This window comes from Neopsephotus bourkii, unplaced genomic scaffold (genome assembly GCF_033783945.1).
Source record: "Neopsephotus bourkii isolate Nb327-2 ecotype Australia unplaced genomic scaffold, CSIRO-AGI_Nbou_v1 NB_549, whole genome shotgun sequence".
In the NCBI taxonomy this organism is placed as follows: domain Eukaryota; kingdom Metazoa; phylum Chordata; class Aves; order Psittaciformes; family Psittacidae; genus Neopsephotus; species Neopsephotus bourkii.
The window spans coordinates 387,859-405,451 of NW_026901050.1; the positions used below are offsets into that span (position 1 = coordinate 387,859).

At 39.5% G+C, this 17,593-nt stretch overlaps 1 protein-coding gene across 5 annotated transcripts in view; it reads left to right on the plus strand.

Moving 5' to 3' along the window:
- The window catches only part of CREB5 (cAMP responsive element binding protein 5), a 254,418-nt gene that overhangs the window by 39,293 nt on the left and 197,532 nt on the right, over nucleotides 1-17,593 (plus strand). For 4 of the 5 annotated variants that reach the window (XM_061351009.1, XM_061351010.1, XM_061351008.1 and 1 more), the window contains 3 exons: nucleotides 3,326-3,397; nucleotides 6,471-6,564; nucleotides 15,436-15,557. In XM_061351009.1, coding sequence (XP_061206993.1) covers nucleotides 3,344-3,397; nucleotides 6,471-6,564; nucleotides 15,436-15,557 — 270 coding nt within the window. In that variant the 5' untranslated portion in view covers nucleotides 3,326-3,343. The remainder of the gene's footprint in view (nucleotides 1-3,325; nucleotides 3,398-6,470; nucleotides 6,565-15,435; nucleotides 15,558-17,593) is intronic. The other variant, XM_061351012.1, reaches the window with a different exon arrangement.

Genomic DNA, 17,593 nt, shown 5'->3' on the forward strand with positions numbered 1-17,593 from the left:
AATTCCAGTGCTTCACCACCCTTACAGTAAAGAGCTTCTTCCTTATATCCAATCTAAACTTCCCCTGTTTAAGTTTGAACCCATTACCCCTTGTCCTATCACTACACCTGCATCTGCAGCTCTTGCTAAGTTCATCAGGAATGGGGGATGCAGGAGGATCACACAGCCCAGATTTTCAGCTGCTTGTTTCTAGTCAACATTCAACCCTAAAGCTTGAATTACTGCCATAAGGTATCCAAGCACCAGACACCCTCTCAAAACGGTAGGCAGAAGGCAGCTTCTTTCACTCTCTATTGTAAGAAAGTCAGTAGTGCTACAGTCACAACTGCAGTGATAGCATCACATGTAAATATGAATTCTGTATGGTGCAATTTCTTTTGAAGGGCATTGTACTATCTGGTAGCACGTTATATAGGTCAGGTTATGCTAGAGAGTATCCTGGAGGGCACACATGATACAGCCATTCTGGATTATTACTTCTTTTCTTGGTTTTTTTTTTTTGAAGTTTAGTGTCTGCAAATTGCCTGCAAAGAATGATTCTCCTGGGAACCAGCAGTTGCTTGTACATTTGTGGTAAACTACTAGATGGTGAATCTGACACCTCAGAGCACTGTGAATAAAGCCCAAGTCCATGTTTTCCTGGAGTCAAGCCCCATGCTCAAGATTCTAGTCCTCATCGAGCATGTTATTTTGGTGCTTAGTCCATGCTTATCTACCTAGATAACCTTGAGAATCATTTATTTGTTATCAGAGCATGCACTAAGGGATTAAGGGACTAAAACTCAAGCTCAGGGCAGGGAGGGAAGTCTTAGACTTGCAGTACTCAATAAGAAAACAAACCTCAAATAATTCCTGGTAATGTTTTGAAATTCACTTGGACACTAGGGACCAGAATTGCTGTTATCTTGTTTTCTTTAACTGAGTCTCATCTGTTGTTCTGCTATTGAAAATGCAGTTGTCACTATCCCCTGAGGAGGGGAAAAAGGGGTAACAGAAACCTTTGGCAGTGCTTCAGTTGCAGGAGTAATTGAGATATCAGATAAAGCCTTTCATTATCCACACATAGCTTTTTTCCTCTCCTTTCTTTCTGTGAGAAGGTCTTTAGGAAAGACAACATTCCAGGGTCACATCCCATAAATAGAGGTGGATTTAAAAATCAAACTTAGCTGGAGGTTTTGGTTTTGTTTTTGCAGAGATTTGTTTGTTTAGTCAGTTATCTCTCTGCTGCTTGTGTTTCTTTCAGACAGGATAGCATAGTTCAGAGCATATTTATTGCTTCACCTCTGAAGAGCTCGTCTAAGCACAGTCTGGAACTGAAATAACTGAAATTAGAAGTAATTTAACACCTTTAGTTATTTTAGTATAAGACTTTATGCGAACATAGTCTTTCATTTCTGATTATGAGTATCCTATTTCAGTTTAACATAGCTGTAAGTTTAATCAAAACAGGATATGAATAGTCTTACAGGAGTGAATTGGTACAATTTTAGTTATTTCAGTTCTAGCCTTGTGTAGATAGATAGGTTAATCCTGACATAGGGTCTTTCTTGACATTTGACTGTATTTGCTGCAATAAATCACTTGTCTCAGGCCAGATGTTAGTAGAGATGTCCGCATCAAGAAAATCAGTTGAGGCTAATTATTGCCTTTAGAGGGTAGTGTCCTTGTGGAAGTTAAAGGGCAAATAAAAATAGAAATTCTTAATTTCTGGATGCTGCTTCTGGGAGTCAGCAGTCAGGTAAAGGGTGCTCTGTGCTCTGCTGCCTTTTTCTTTTTTCTTCTCTTCTCCTCTTCTCTTCTCCTTCCCTTCTCTTCTCCTTCCCTTCTCTTCTCCTTCCCTTCTCTTCTCCTTCCCTTCCCTTCCTTTCCCTTCCCTTCCCTTCCCTTCCCTTCCCTTCCCTTCCCTTCCCTTCCCTTCCCTTCCCTTCCCTTCCCTTCCCTTCCCTTCCCTTCCCTTCCCTTCCCTTCCCTTCCCTTCCCTTCCCTTCCCTTCCCCTTCCCTTCCCTTCCCTTCCCTCTCCTCTCTCCTCTCCTCTCCTCTCCTCTCCTCTCCTCTCCTCTCCTCTCCTCTCCTCTCCTCTCCTCTCCTCTCCTCTCCTCTCCTCTCCTCTCCTCTCCTCTCCTCTCCTCTCCTCTCCTTTTCTTTTTTCTTGTTTGCAGGTATTTGTAGCAACTCTTCTGAAATTAAAGCTTTTTGAACAAGTGTGGTGAGGATATTCCTGATAATAGGAAGTAACGAACTGTAGTTTTACAAAAACGACAACAGGGTCAAGTAATTTTAGCACTTGTCCTGCTGATTTTTTGTAGTTTTAAAACCAAGTTCTGCTTCCTCACCAAGGTATTTGTCTTTGTTTTATGAAAAAATAACACAGACACAGGCATTGGACTAAGTGGGGCTGCAGAGAGGCTGAATTTTAAGGGAATTTAGAGTCATAACGCAGAAGTCATATGTTATGCACTAAGGTAGGTCAGTTGCTATGTTCTAGCTTGTAAAGCCACTTGTACCAACAGGCTCAAAACATTTCTGAAAGAAGTAACTTTTTTATTTTACATCCTGAAATGTTACTAAAAATGATTTTGTTGATATTGGTTAGGGACACTGCCATAATATGGACACAAATTCAGCTGTGTTAATGTGTTCAGAGGGTGAATGTTTCCTCCTTGTGTTTCATTTGAGATCTGGGAGTTCTCCCCCAGGCTTTAGCACAAGCTTACAGGGCTGGAATTGCCATTGGGAAGCTGAAGTTTTAGGCAAAACTTCATTTTTCAAGCTCCTGAGGCTCTAGTTGACCTTTTAAAGGATGGGGACGAAGAGCTATCTTGTATGTATAGAGAGCATGTATGTAATGTGCTGAAGTTATTAATATCAAACAGTAAGATGAAAAACTTCAAAAAGTGGATTCTTTCTCAGAAGTAACCTAGCTGTCTGGTTTTAATGTTGTTCAGCAGGAACTGAAGGAGGAAAGGTAAAAACCCTTAATCTGAGATATTTCTGAGCAGACACGGTCTTATCTAGTAAAAACACTGAACATACGTTTTTTTTCTGAGGCAAATTTCTGCTGTGAAAGCCTAATAGGGTTTTTTTTTTCCTTCCTTCAAAGTAAGTATGTGCTCAGGAAGAAGTAATAAGAACTGAGACTGCAGGGAGCCTGCTGAATATTAGCAAATTTAGTACTCTAAGGATGAAAACTTTGTTTTGGTCTGTTTGGGGAGTTTGAAATCAAAGCGCAAACTGTGACAATTGCATGTTGCATGTATGTGTGAAGTTTAGAACATATATATTCATAGGTTCCCTTTCTTTCCCCCTCCCCCTTTTAACATGTAGATTTATGAGGAATCAAAGATGAACTTGGAGCAGGAGAGGCCTTTTGTCTGCAGTGCCCCAGGCTGCTCACAGGTGAGTGGAGTCAGCGGTGATATTAATTGAGTCCTCAGCACTAGCTCTGGCTTGTATAATGCCTCCTGATATATTAACACGTCTAATAATAATGTGTGTGTTGGGGTTTTTTTTCAAGTCTTCCCCCTTTCTCCCCCCCATTCCCTCCTTTACCCCACAAGATATTATTACAAAATATTTAAAGCAAATACAACAGATAGATAGTCAAAAGCGAGCTGGTAGAAGTGCTTCTCCAGCTGCCTCTGTGCCTTCCCTCATCCCCAGGCCTAATGTTTCAAGACAGATATTGCAAATTCTTTTAGTGGTTAGCAAGAGGGCAAGAGAGGACACACTAGACAGGGCACATTTGTTTGTCTTCTACTTAGATGTATGAAGGAATACAGTATGTTTCTTATTGGATGTGGTAACCCTCCTGCTTTTTTCTTTTTGTGTTTGTTTAAATACTTAAATACAATTCCTTATTAGCCTTTTTTTTTTCCTCTCTGACATCTCCTTACAAAATATTCTGTATAGAAAATGCAGCCTGTAGATAAATTCTGCCCCAGCATGTACATTTGGGATTCCTGTTGACTGGTGATCTGCCACGTGTCTCAAAGGCTATAATCTGACTTGTAACAGTAGATGTTTAATGATCTTAAAAACCTGAATTGACAAGGATTTACCTGCTAAGATTTTGAATTGGGATTTGTGTGTTGTTTCAATGATTTTGCAGTGGTGAGGGAAGTTTCCCCCCTGCAGCGATGAAGGTAGTTCCACATGTTGCACTTCTCTCCCTAATTCAGATAAGTGACGAGTTTGTGAGGAAAATCTTCAGGCAAGGGCTTCTTTGGGCTTTTTGCCACAGGCTTCCTATATGCATCTGATTCAAGTGATTTAGCCTACCCATTTCCCAGAGCCCTCCTCTCATAATGAGGGTAATATTTCCCTGCTTTAAATGTATGTTGGGAGTTTTCAGCTGGCTCATATTTTTACAAGACTTTAAGTTCTTCTGGTGGAATTATAGGTGGCTATTACTGGAGTTTAGATCCTGATTTTGCCAAGAGCTGAAATAAGGAAAGGGAGAAGCCCGAGGTCTGGTTAACAACTGTCCGAGAAGCTTTACATTAGAGTGCATCTTTTGGACTGTCCTTTTGATTGAGGATTTGTCACTTCAGATCTTGACATGCAGAATTAAACTTTCATCATTCTGTCACAGAGGTAGAATAAAAGTATCTGTGTTTTATAGTCAAGCTTTATTTACCTTTTTGTTGAGTCTTAAATCAAACTTCCACTCAAATCAGTGATCTTGGGTGTTTTGATGTCAGCTACTAATTTCCTCAATGGAGGAGAAGCTGATCCAAGTAAGTTCATTTAGGTGTTCAGAAAAGAGAATAGTTGTATGCTGGTACAATTCGGATAGACAAGAAGTGTAGGTGAAAATAATAATTTCTCATTTCAAGACATGACCTCTATTTATTGTAAATGAGGACTTGACAGAAATGCACAGTGTAGTGCTGCTATTGAGCTAAGCTGTCTGGTGGCTGGCTTCTCTATCAGCCAGTGCAGATGCGTACTGAGGGCTGAGGAAACTGACCTTCTGCACAGGGGAGAAAGTAGACTTGCAGAAAAGAGTCTGGGCCAGAGGAACAGCTTCTCCTCAGTTGCTCCATGCCGTCTTTTAAAGCTGTCTGATTTCACCCTGAAGACAGAGCGTGGCATCCGTGAAGGAAAAATCCATTTCCGCAAGAACAAAACATGGGTATTTTTCCCCCCTCACAATTTCATTGAGCAAGGTCTTTCACATATTCCTTTTGTTCTTAACATAAATTTCTAGTGCTGCATTTCTTCCAGATGAGTAAGCAATGAACCAGGATTTCACAGTGAGGAAAAGGTCTTTGGGATTTATTTATTTATTATTTTTTTTCCAGAGTATTCATTCCCATTATTTATGCTGCTTTGTCTATGGGCTTAGAGAGATTTTCAGAAGGTGTAACATACTGCAACTATTTATACTATAGCCACAAGCAAAGTCACTGAGCCAAGAACGTACTGTGTTGAAAGCATTAAGTCACTTTAACTCTGTTGTTGCCAGTTTTCTACAGCCTCACGTGTACCTGTTGCTTTAAGAAGCTGCTTTTAATTTTATTTTTTTTTCCCTTCAAGCTTTGGTTAATCAAGTTTTGGCCTTTTGCTACTCCTGAAAAAACCTTGCTAAATAAAAGTGTTACAGAGCAGAGGTCTGTATATGCACCTCCTGGTGAAGGAAACCTAACAGAACCAGTCTGCTCCCTGAGCCCAAGTGCTTGAACATTTATTCAAGCTTGTCTCTTTGTGTTATTTAAAAGAAGCTATTCATTGTTATCAGACTGTAAAACAAACTTAGCACACTGATTAGTTTCTTGCAAAGCACATCTCTTCACCTTCTCTGCTTGACAAAGGAAAAGAATTTCATTTAGTATCATAAAGGGTCATAAGTCGTTGTTATGTCCTGAGCACCGTTGCAGTGCCACTTTGAATTAAGTCAGAGTGTCAGAGGTTTCCAAAAGATGCATTTTGTCTGAATACTTTTGTGTAGGGAAAAGCTGGCTTATTTGATTATTTTTATTGCTGTTCAGCAGCTACAGATTGCAGAAAGACACAAAAGCAGAAAAATCCAGTAAAGTGATTTAAGATATGCTGCATTACTTTGCTTTTGCCGTGGGCTAAGAGCATATACAACAGCAGTTATCGCAGATCCTTAGGCACGTGGTGACTTGTGAGGCCGTGGTAGCTGGAGTGGGTGTTTGAGACCCTTAAGAATTCAAAACAACCTTTTCAGGCAAATGCATGACACCTTGCAGTTTGCAACCTCATAGAGCACTGCAGCAAATAAATTTCTAAGTAGAGTACAGTGATTTGTTGCCCGTGCTCACTTGCATTTTCAAATACTCTGTTCCTGGTGCCATTTGGACACATTGCTGGATACATTTCTTTCTCTCTCTCATTTTTAAATTCTGTCCAATGCCAAAAGTTTATTAGAGGATTAAATTCTTCTTTGTTTTTTTTTTCCTTTTTTTTCTCTCTTCCTCTCTCTCTCTCTCTGTTTGCCTGACAGCGTTTTCCAACAGAGGATCATCTGATGATTCACAGGCACAAACATGAAATGACTTTGAAGTTTCCTTCAATAAAAACAGATAATATGTTATCAGGTAAGAAGACATGAATTCAAGAGTCAAGATAACTATTTAGATGATGTTGAAAGCATGACTCCTACTGGAAAGCTACTGGCAAAATACCTCCAAGATTGGTTTTAAAAAGCCTCAACTCCAATCAAATAACAAGCAGAGATGGAATAAACTAGAACGCCTATCTCTGAACAAAAAGACAGTTGCCATTCTTACGTCTTCCCAAACCTTGGCATGAGAGGGAGAGAATTCTCATTGCTGAACCTCAGCCATGCTGGCAGCTCTATCACTGACTCCCGTGTCAACATGCCAGTGAAATATAGGCACTTAAGTGCATGTCACCTGGGACCCCAACAGTGAGCGTGTTAATGAAGTGCATTTGTACTGCTCCTACAAGACTAGCTACTTAAGTTTGACAGGCTCACTTCAGCAACTGTAATAGGCCACATCATATGAGACACCTTTATTGTGGCTTAAGACCTGCCCACTGTAAATAGCCATAACCAGAAAGGTTAACCAGTGGGTAATATCCAGTACTTTTCCCCTAAAGGTAACTAACTCTCTCTGCACTTCCCTCATTATACACAGAGGTTATTTGGTATTATGTGTGATTACATCTTTCAGTTTCTTATATAGGTTTTTCTTATATAATCTTTTCATGCTCTTTTCTGAGTAACCACACATTGGTGGCTTGCTGGCATTTGGAAAGTGCGGGGTAAAGTCAAGCTAGCCTTAATCTCACTGCTTCTCTCCTCTCCTATTCCTTTTTCTGTTGTATATTCTTTGGGCTATAGCAATGTATTATTAAGAATAATATCACTGGGATTTTTCAGGTTTCAAAGTAATTGTAGAAAAAACCTATGATGCAAATGTACGTATGTTAAACAGTGTTTGACGTTTATCTTTTGAAATGGGCTTCCTCAAGGTAAATTGTGCCATTTTCAGTGAAAATACACAATGACTAAAGGCTCTCCAGCAGACTAACTCTCTTATGGATAAACAACTTCTATTTTAGTTGAAATGATAATTGTGTATCAATGGCTTGCACATATTTGATTATTTTTTTTTTTTTAATTGGGACTTTAAGGACTACTGAGAAATCAAACAGACCTTGTCCCAGATAGAATTTATTTCTCTCTTACACTTATAAGTGCCATAGTGGACTAAGTTTAGAAAAGGACAGTACACAGCACATTGAAGAGTAGGGCTTGTAAATTGCCTGTGTGCCAGCTATGCCCACAGAATCCTGTGTTTGCAAGCACAAGTGAGAAAATGCTGCTCTCGTACTTGATCATGTCCTCTGTCAGTGAAACTGCTTGAGGACATCTATGCTGTGGGCACATTCACCCTGTGAAAGTGCTGGCTTTTGTTACAGCTTTCTGTTTGGTGAGGCTTTTGCTCGGGGGCAGTTTCTAAGGAATATATCCTGTCATCAGAAGTCCCCTGGGTGGAGTACTCTGTTTATGTTTGACAACTGGTATGATTTAGCTGTCCTGCTCATTCCAATGGGTTGCTTTCCCAGGCAAAAGGTTTTGACTGGCTTCCACCACTACGACCATTACTGGAGTCCCTAGACCCAGAGTTAACTAACTAAGTATAAAGAAATGCAGAATTTTGTGGCCAGAAAGGCTCCAAGATTGCTTCTGATGGATGTATTCTTTGTGCTTTGTGCATGACAATCTTCTGTAGTAATATGAGAGTAAAAAGCTGCAAGTACATCTGACTGTGATGGCTTGGAACCTGGTATCGCCATGCATTGATTTTTCTTTCTGTGTTTGTTTCGTGGATTTGTTTGGCCTTTTGCAGTCCTTAGTTTGGAAGCATCATGGATCATCTGCTCTCTGCAGGGAGACATTGAAAAATAGTTGTTTCATTACCCACCAAAACCCTGGGGAAATCTAAATACCTTAAAGTTTAAGATGTTTTATTCTTGGATTTCATAATGAAAAATTAATGATATATGGGGAAAAGAGACAGACTTTTCTCTTAGACATTTGTCTTCATGTCTTCCTTCTTGTTTTCTGCATTTTTGCTTATTCGACTTTATTTTCTTTTTATTTTTTTCTGTCATCAGTAGGTTCAAAGAATTGCAGCAGCAATTGCTCTGTAACAAACCAGGTGTTTTTTAACCCTCTTTTTGTTAGGCTGCCTAGCAGCCAGACTGTCTCCTTTTCTCCAGTATGTTGCATACTATCTTTTAATGTGTTGTATTTTATCCAGTCATTATTAGTAATTATGCAAAATAGTGGGCTGTATGCATTCAGGTGACCATTAGAATTATCTATGCTGTTTCCAGTCTGGAAGCAGCATAATATCAGTAATGTGTAACACACACTAAGCATGTCTTCTATAAACTATTATTGGAGGTAGGTGCTAGAACTGAGGGTCTGTTGGTCTTGTACCAGTGCCTTAGCAACTAAGCAAAATACTACTTTGGAAGTAGGAAATCATTTCTTGTGTGAAAGCTGTGTTGAGGTCTGAAATACCAATTTGTGAGAGGCAAAGTTATATCATATGTAAAGTTACATATTAAGTAGGGAGGGTTAATGTTTAATAAACATGATTCTGTAATCCGATTGAAACTATTGGTGTTATGCTGCTTTATCAGGTATTTTTATCCAAGAGTTCCCTTGTTATCAATTAGCTCCACTATATTTTCTTCCATTTTTTCATGCTTGCTGAAGAAGAATAAGTTTTATTACATCTGGTGACTCTAGAACTAACTCAGGTACTCCAGGTACCTACATACAATAAATAGCTTTCTGTTCTCTCTATAAATGGAAGGGAAGTCTGCCAAAGGCATTTCATTAAAATGCAAGTGATTTTTTGATTGGATAATTTGACATTACTTTTTTTTTCTCTTTTTTTTGAATTAATGTTATTTGTTCCTTTTTTTTGTGCATGGTTTTGTTGTTATTGTTGCTGTTGTTGTTTGCCTGTTAGAAAGTCTTGATATACGTATGGATAGAGAGTCACTGATGGTTTCCATTTCCATCTTTTCCTAGCCAAAAAAGAGATGTTTCAGATAACACAGAGTATCTTCTGTAAGTTTTGCATGCTAGTCATCATTGCAGGAAACTTAGTAGCTAGGTTGATGACATAAATGTAATCTTTTTGCTGTTGTACTAACTGAAGATTGCATTGCTTCGAAACTCTGTAATACCTTGTGTGTCAAAGCTTTTCTGTTTTAACACTGGAATAATGTGTTAATGCCTGTGGGACAGATTGCTCCTTCCAGGTAAGTACTAAAAGCCACATGGAACTGAACTTTGGGAGCTGCGGATATTGGAATTCCTGTGGTATCAAGTTTGGGAAGGGGTGATACCATACCATTGTTGGAGAGGGGGAAGTCCTTCCAAAAGTGCTGCTAGCAGATGCAGAATTATCTGTAAAGAAACTTTGTTTTTTCATGATACTATTTACTGAAATCCAAACCAATCTAGATTTTTGGTGGTAAAGCAGTGAAGATGATAGAAACATCCTTCTCTAGATGAAAAAGTATTGTGCTAAAAGTAGTGCAAATGTATTACTTTTCCCAGGCAATGCTTGTTTCAGTGAGGTAACATACATAATCCTTAGTTTGCTAGATTTTTTTACTTCTTGTGGTTTACTCAGGGAGGTTTATCTAGGCATGAATTTTGTGGAATGCAAAATGATTGGATATAAGGACAAATAATTTTGTTTGCTTTCTTGTTTGCTTCTAAAATGCAACTGGTCAGGTTCTGAGTAATCAGAAGACATTATGGATGTGTAGGACTCAGTAAGTGTAGCCCCAGAAGAAGTCCAACCAGCGCTTCAAACAACTCATCTTTAAGCTCCTTTGTGAGTCCGTGGGTGAGGGTAGTTCCACCAGGTACAATTAGGTGCACCTCTTATTCATCTCCTCTTCCATCACCTGCTTGAGGTGTTGTGACCTTGAGCTTCTCGGTGCACTTGGGTAGTAACCTGTCAAGTTAATAAAGAAATTCTCAGGGCATTCTTTTCTTTATTCCTTGGTTCTGCTTGATGGGCAGCCCTGCAAATGTCAGTGCTAGCCCTATTACTCTGCCTTTGTTTTCATTGTATGGAAGTATAACATGGGTAAGTATAGAACTTCAACAGAGCCCACAGCTGAACAAGCCAAATGCCTGTTATTACTGCACATCAGACTAAATTTTCTTTCGAAAGAAGAAGAATCAAGTTACACACTGTGGAGCTGTGCTGCTGGGTATCTTTTACTGAATTGGAATACTATTTTTCTTTTTTTTTTAAATCAGAGCTTATTTCACATAACTGTCCTTTGGTTCTCCAGGGAGTTTTAACTGGTATCATGCATTAAAGTTTGCTTTGAGGGATTAAATTCTAGGATCCAAGCTAGTTTTACAAAATGCATTCTAGATGATCCAAATAAACTCTTTATATAGCAAGCTAATGTTGCATTTCCTGAGCTGTTGTTTTCAAAGCAATATATTGAGATTAATTGTCCTTTCGGAGGCTATTACGTCTGTAATTACACCCCTACCTCCCCCCCCCCGAAGAAATTACAATTAAACCCCCATGCAATACCAATCATAATGAGTATATAATGGAATCCTTTTATTTTACTGAAGACTTCAAATTCCCATTGCCTTATGACATATTTTTCAATGGGCTTAGAAGATCAGGCATCACTTCAGACATTGAGGACAGGTTCTCAAAACAGTCAGCAGCCAAAATGCACTCAATATATCAGATTCTGGTCATAATCTGATTGCTGAGTGCTTTTGAAATCCTCTCTTATACAGTAGGTTAACTTGTGATCTGCACAGATGAGATCATTTGATCTTGCTCTGGGGCTTTTATGTTATCTATTTACATTATTGATGTTTATTTAAACTCAATGTTTCTTGCAGCCTTTCTGGACATGACTGTGTCATTAGAGAGGCAAATTATTTACCTAAATAATAGGCTGAAGAAAGTATATATTGCGTAGTCTGAAGCTTGACAGGTTCTGTATTCAGCCTGGTGCTAAAGGTGAGGTACATGTTAACTTCCTAAGTAATTGTCAGATGACACACTTTGACTTGGGAAGTGACAGCTGGCTAAAGGTAGATACTTCAAAGCATAGTAGCAGTTGGGGATGGAATGATTTTTACATGTTGAAGTACAGGACTGGGTTGGAAAGGTTGGTCAGTATAACAGACAGATACCTAGGGTTAACCCAGGCAGACCTTTATTCCAAGCTGCTCAGTCCAAAATGCAGCTTGTGACGTTAAAAGTGCTGGGTTGTATGGGTAACAGTATGCCTGCAGGACAGCTTCTTACAGTAACGTGTGTCCTCAGCAGGAATGCTGAGCACGGTGCTAGATATGTCTGAGTTTTGGTCCAGTTGGGTCTGGCATATTCAGTTGCTGAAGTACAACAAATCAGAGCCCTGTTCTCAGTGAGCCTGCAATAGTTGTGGGCGCTGGTGATAGCAACAAAAGGTTTGTTTGTACCAACAGGGAACAGTGAGGTCAGGCACAAGCTGTTGGAACTATTAATGCATTTTTAAGTGCTGAGAATTAGGAATATTTTATTAATTCTGGGAGACCTGAATATGCAACTTATGCTAGGGTCTCCTTTGTGATACTGTTCCCAGTTAAACCACAAAGGCTTGCCTAATCTAGGTTAAAGGATTACTGTGATGTTGAGAGTCATATATTCTGCTACCCCTTTGCTCACCTCCTGAAGGAGAATTAGTGTTTTGCAGAGGCAAGATAGTTGGTTTCCTGAGGAATAAAGAAAGCCCACTGAACTTGGTAGCCCTAAAGTCCTGAAATCAGCAAGTGTAGTGTATGTGCAGTATAACCACTGTAATATGTAAAGTCTCAATATATGAAAGTCTGGATCTTTATCAGTTCTGCTCTCATACAACACAGAAGTTCTGTGGTTGATGAAGGTGGTTTCTGTGGATGTTGAAGGATGAAGTATTTTAAAGTAGAAAGGCAGCTCTTGTTTTGCATCCTGCTTTGCTGGCTTCCAGCAGATCTGTGAATGGAGTTTGGGCCAGGTGGTTTGTGGTTGTGTTCCCTTCCCAACTGGGAGGAAAGGGGGGCTGCCTGTTTTAATGAAATCTTGTCAATTCCTGTCACTGCATTCTGCATCATAGAAACTACAGTAACCATATGGGGAGACTGAGGTAGCAATTTAAGGTCACCATGTCAATATGTAGGTGGTGTAAAAGGTGTCATTAATCTATCAGTGTTGATGCTTTTGGATAATAAAGTAGTGGATTGGAAAGAACATCTGTAGGCAACACATTTGATTATCTCAGACTGCTTTTAGTGCAGAAGATAAACTTTTACCATGTACAGAGAAAAGCTGATGAGGCCTTTGTGCTTTTGAAGTCACATTTGTGCTCTGGGTTGCTTGTTTTCACTGTTACTTCAATGAGATAATTTTTTTTTTTTTTTGTCTGTCTAACATTTGTGAAATAGATGCTGAACAGATCTGGAACTTCAGCTACCTGTGCCTGAGCACCACCTTGTTACCCATTAAGATGCTTCTGAGCTAATATAGCTGTTGTAGTAATGCTTGATTTCTGTATCAGCTGTGTACCTTGATGGAAAATAGCAAAACCTCATCTATGTTAGTGTATTCTCTTCTGCTCTGTCCCCAGATTTTCGACTCTGGAAAAAAAATAGGATTTTTGATTTCAGTGAAAGTGGTGCCATCAGCTTTTTTTATGAAAACCTGATTTCTCATTCTGGTGATGAAATTGATACCTTGCTTATTTGATATGGATATAACACTTCAAAAAAAAAATAAAACATTTCCTGTATTTGCCTCACATTCAAATACTAACAAACCCTTTATGTCCAGGGAGGCTTGGCAATGATTCTCTTGGTTTTCCTACAAGACAGTTCTGTTGTTCACTAAAGTAATATTTAATCCATTTTGGAAATCAAATGTATTTCTCCTGCTTTTTAGTGCACTTCATTTCCGGCACAAACTCCAGTCCAAAGGCCAAACACAACCCTGGTGTAAATCTACTGAGTTCAGTGAGGTTACCCTAGAGACTAGTTTGGCACTACTTTGTTTAGTATATGAACCTGCAAAGTGCTGAGTGTCCTCAGCTCCCATCAATGTCAGCACCTCATTGACTCAGCTCCTTGTGCTAAGTTCTGTCAAGATTTTTGGAAAGTCTTATGTTTCTGACTCTGGTAACACAGTAGTTAGCTGTGAAAACTAATAGATAAATATGTGTGCATTCCCAAACACTTAAGTTTTGTTTCCCTTAAGCTCACAAGTAGGATGCACAAGCCAAAAGAAATAAAGCAGAATTTTAACTTTAAGGCTTGCTTTTTATGTTGCATCAATATGTCCCATCAGGAATATAAATGCAAATGGGTGTATCTGCCTGTTGATTACTTGCAAAGCTCAAACCTGCAGGCCACACCTGACACAGGTGGTTTTATAATGAAGGAGGCTGATGTTCCCTATTAGTTTCCAAGTGAAAACTTCATTTCTGTTTGTATGCACTGCTTTTGCGCTGCCTTTTGTTTAGGGGTTGCTGTGTGTTTCTATGCTGCTCAAGGGAGAAACATTAGAACTTGACCCAGCTTAGCTAGGTGCAAGAAACCAACTTTTTCTTCTCAAACTCAATGAAATGGGAAGATAATGTTTTTTTTTCTGAGGTCAGAATTGGCCCAATATGGGCCACTGGGATTATTAGTATGACAGAGTTTTCATTCTGTAAAGAATGGATTTCAAACAATAGGTAGCTGTCATTGATTATGCAGAACATTATTTTTGGAGAGTGAATCCAGTCTTTCTATAAAATTAGGCACAAAGCAGCTTGAGTTGGAATAGGGGTTTGGGAAAAAGGAACCAACAGGTAAGAAAGAGTTTTTTATTATCTTTTTTTTTTTAAATGTGTGTAAAGTTGGTAGGATCACGTGGACTTTACCCTGCTTCTGGTAATATGGTTCTGTACTGTAATTTTGAGGGGGAGATGGGAAAGGTGAGGTGGAATAGTTAAGAACTTGCCTAAGAATGAATGGAGGTGCCTCAGTGCTGACCTTTCAGGAGTTCCCAAGTTTGGTCTTGAACTTTCACTTCCTGAAGAAGGACCAAGGTCATCACTGAAAATACAGTCCATAGAGCAATGTAGCTCATTTATCTGACAGGTTTTTGAAGAGGTGGGGGAAAACCTTGTGCTTTCTTGAGTCCCTGCTGCCTGTGGCGTTAGAGAATCCTGTCCTTCCCCACATTATTTCTGAGAAGGCAGAAGAGTTCCTAGAGATGAAGGCATGCATTAAAAATATTTTGACTCCAAATCTCATGGATTTTGTGTATTACACTTTCAGGTATAAAACACATAAGGATGCTTCTTTGTGGTCAAATTTTAACATTTCATAGGTTTTTCTAAATGTCATTTAATTCTTTCAAAAACTCAGAAGCAGATTTCTCACTGTGGCTAACTTCATGGGTTTTGCAAAGAATGTGTACGTTTGGGGTGGTTTTCAAGCACTTGAAGGTGTTAACTAATGTATATCTGCAGCAGTTACCTGTGTGCTGTGATGTAAATGTGCTTTGTGATACGCACTGCGCATTGTTTTGCATGCGCCTGTTATTGAAGGCTTATAAGCAATTATGATGACCACTTGTATACTTTAAGGTTATGCACTTGTGTTATGTGCCTTGTGAAGATCTGGCCTGTTGTCTTTCTGGTTGAATTATGAACAGTGCTGTGTGTTTTCAGACACTGCGGGCAAACACTGGCTGTCTGCAGTGCATTGTGTCGAAATTCAGTGTTGTGGGGTTTGTTTTGAATGACGGTGTGGTAGGGGTGGAGAGGTTAGCTAGAACCTCTTTTTCCCTGGAAGGCAATATAACTGTCTCCTCCTCTTTTTAGTATTAAATACCAATGATCATTTCTTGTCATATTCTCAGATCAGACTCCTACACCAACACGCTTTCTGAAGAACTGTGAGGAAGTGGGCCTCTTCAACGACATCGATTGCTCCCTAGAACACGAGTTTAGGAAGGCACAAGAAGAAGAGAACAACAAAAGGGTGAGTTTGAGCACACTGAACCTTTCCTCCTGTTTTTATATTCTTGAAATATTAAAGGGCATGTTTCAAGATCACTATCTGTGAAAGCAGATTGAGCTCTGCTACCTGATAGTAACCTTTTAGTTAGAAACTAGGTGGCACTATACGATGTGACATACTTTTTAAACTATTGAAACAGTTGACAAATATAAAACCCTCAAACCAGCAAAACCCCAGTGTTAGATTTCCAGAAGTGTGTAACTGTTTGCCAGGGTTTGATTCCAAGTCTCTGCTTTTAAGTAAACTGTAACACAAACCACACACCTCTTGAGGGAGAGGCTTGGGAAAATTATATCATCTTTGAAGTGAGGACTGCAGACTTGCTCAAATGCATTGCAGGGAAATGTGGAAAATGAAGGAGCATTTACTTAAGAAAAAAAAGGAGAAAAAAAGCTTTGCTCTTTCCTCTGCAACGTGATGGGGCCCTGGATTTATTTGTCATCATTACTGTTTCTGTATTTCTCATAAAGTATGTTGAAGGGAGAAACTAACTTGTAATACCTAGTAGATAATGTATCCCATTCCCAATTAGTATTCTTTTAGTTTCAGTATTTGTAATTTTTGTTTGAATGATATATTTATATGAGGTTAAGTGTACTCTTGTGCCCAAAGGTTGTTAAGGTATTTTGAGGGATCCCAAAGAGCTGTTAAAATTTTCAGGGAATTGTAAAACAGCTTAATGCACTATGGAGGCCAGCAAGAGCTAATGCATGAAATTTTAACTTTTCAAATAAGATCCAAAGTTCTGGTTGCTTTTAAGGAGTAAAACTCGAGTAATGTGCAACTTCCTACATCAGCATATTGCTCCCTGCAGCCCTCCAGTAACCTGCCCAATGCCTCCCCTTCACAACGTTCCCTTTGTGTTTCTGTTTTCCCCTCTCCCATTTCTGTGGCTCTTGGAAATTCCTGTGTAATGTGTCCCCTGCCATAGGAGTTCCCCAGTTATTGAACAGTGTGTTATTTGGCTTAGTTCTCACGGTAATCTCTATTTGTCTAATTTGAACATTAACCGGGATCACAGACTAGAAGTAGGAAAAGGCTGCTATGAAGCAGCTATGGTGCTCAAGCCAGAGGGGACTTTTTCTTAGCTTGCCTCAGCATTATTTTGCCTTTCAGGGTGTCTGTGCTTCTAATTGCAAGGGCTTCCTCTGTAGGTCCTATTTTTTATGGCTCCTGTATTGTCATTTCCTTTGCCTGTTGGTGATTGCTATCCAACTCAAAACTCATACATGTGAGGCATATGTGCTGCTGGGATTATGAAAGCCCTGGAGGTAGCAGCATTTAAAGATCTTGAGACCTGCAAAGTAAAGGCCAAGAGGGCTTTTTGGGAAAAAAGTAAAAGAGGTAAAGCTGGTTGCTGAGGTACAGAATGGGATGCAAGGCTTGTAAAAAGAAGGTGAGAAGGGAGTCTAAGAGTGGTTTGGCTTTGGCTTTATAAGGAACGGAGTCCAGGGCTACTTTATCTGTGGCTTGTAAGGAAAGAGGCTGGGAAAGGTAGAGGAGAAGAGGGGAGAAACAGCAGCATGGTATGCTGAACAAAGGAGTGTCCAAATGTGAGAGTCCAAGTTTTGGTCAAGGATTGGGAAAATAGCAGTGACTGCCCTCACAGCTTTGTGTGCAGGATGAATGTTAGGAAACAGCCGTGTAATGGGACAAGTGTGTCTAATTTGGGATTTAACTTGTTCAAACTTGTGTCTTATGTGCTGCAGTGGGGAGTCTTAGGCAGAGTCAAGGGGAACATTTCTGTACACTGCTACTTCTTCACAAATTAGAGGATTCCTAATCAGTTCTTTCTGCATGGTGTTTATTTTGCACAAGTGGGAGGTGAGGAGAAATCTACTGATGTAGACTTCTGCGCAGTTAGCCACAGATTGCAGTTCTTGATGTTGCAGAGTCCATTTCAGTTTACAAGTGGTCGCTGCATAATCTGATTAAAACCTAGACAAAGGCATCAAGTTTCCTGATAATTCCAGTTGTTTGTCAGTCTCTGGAAGCCT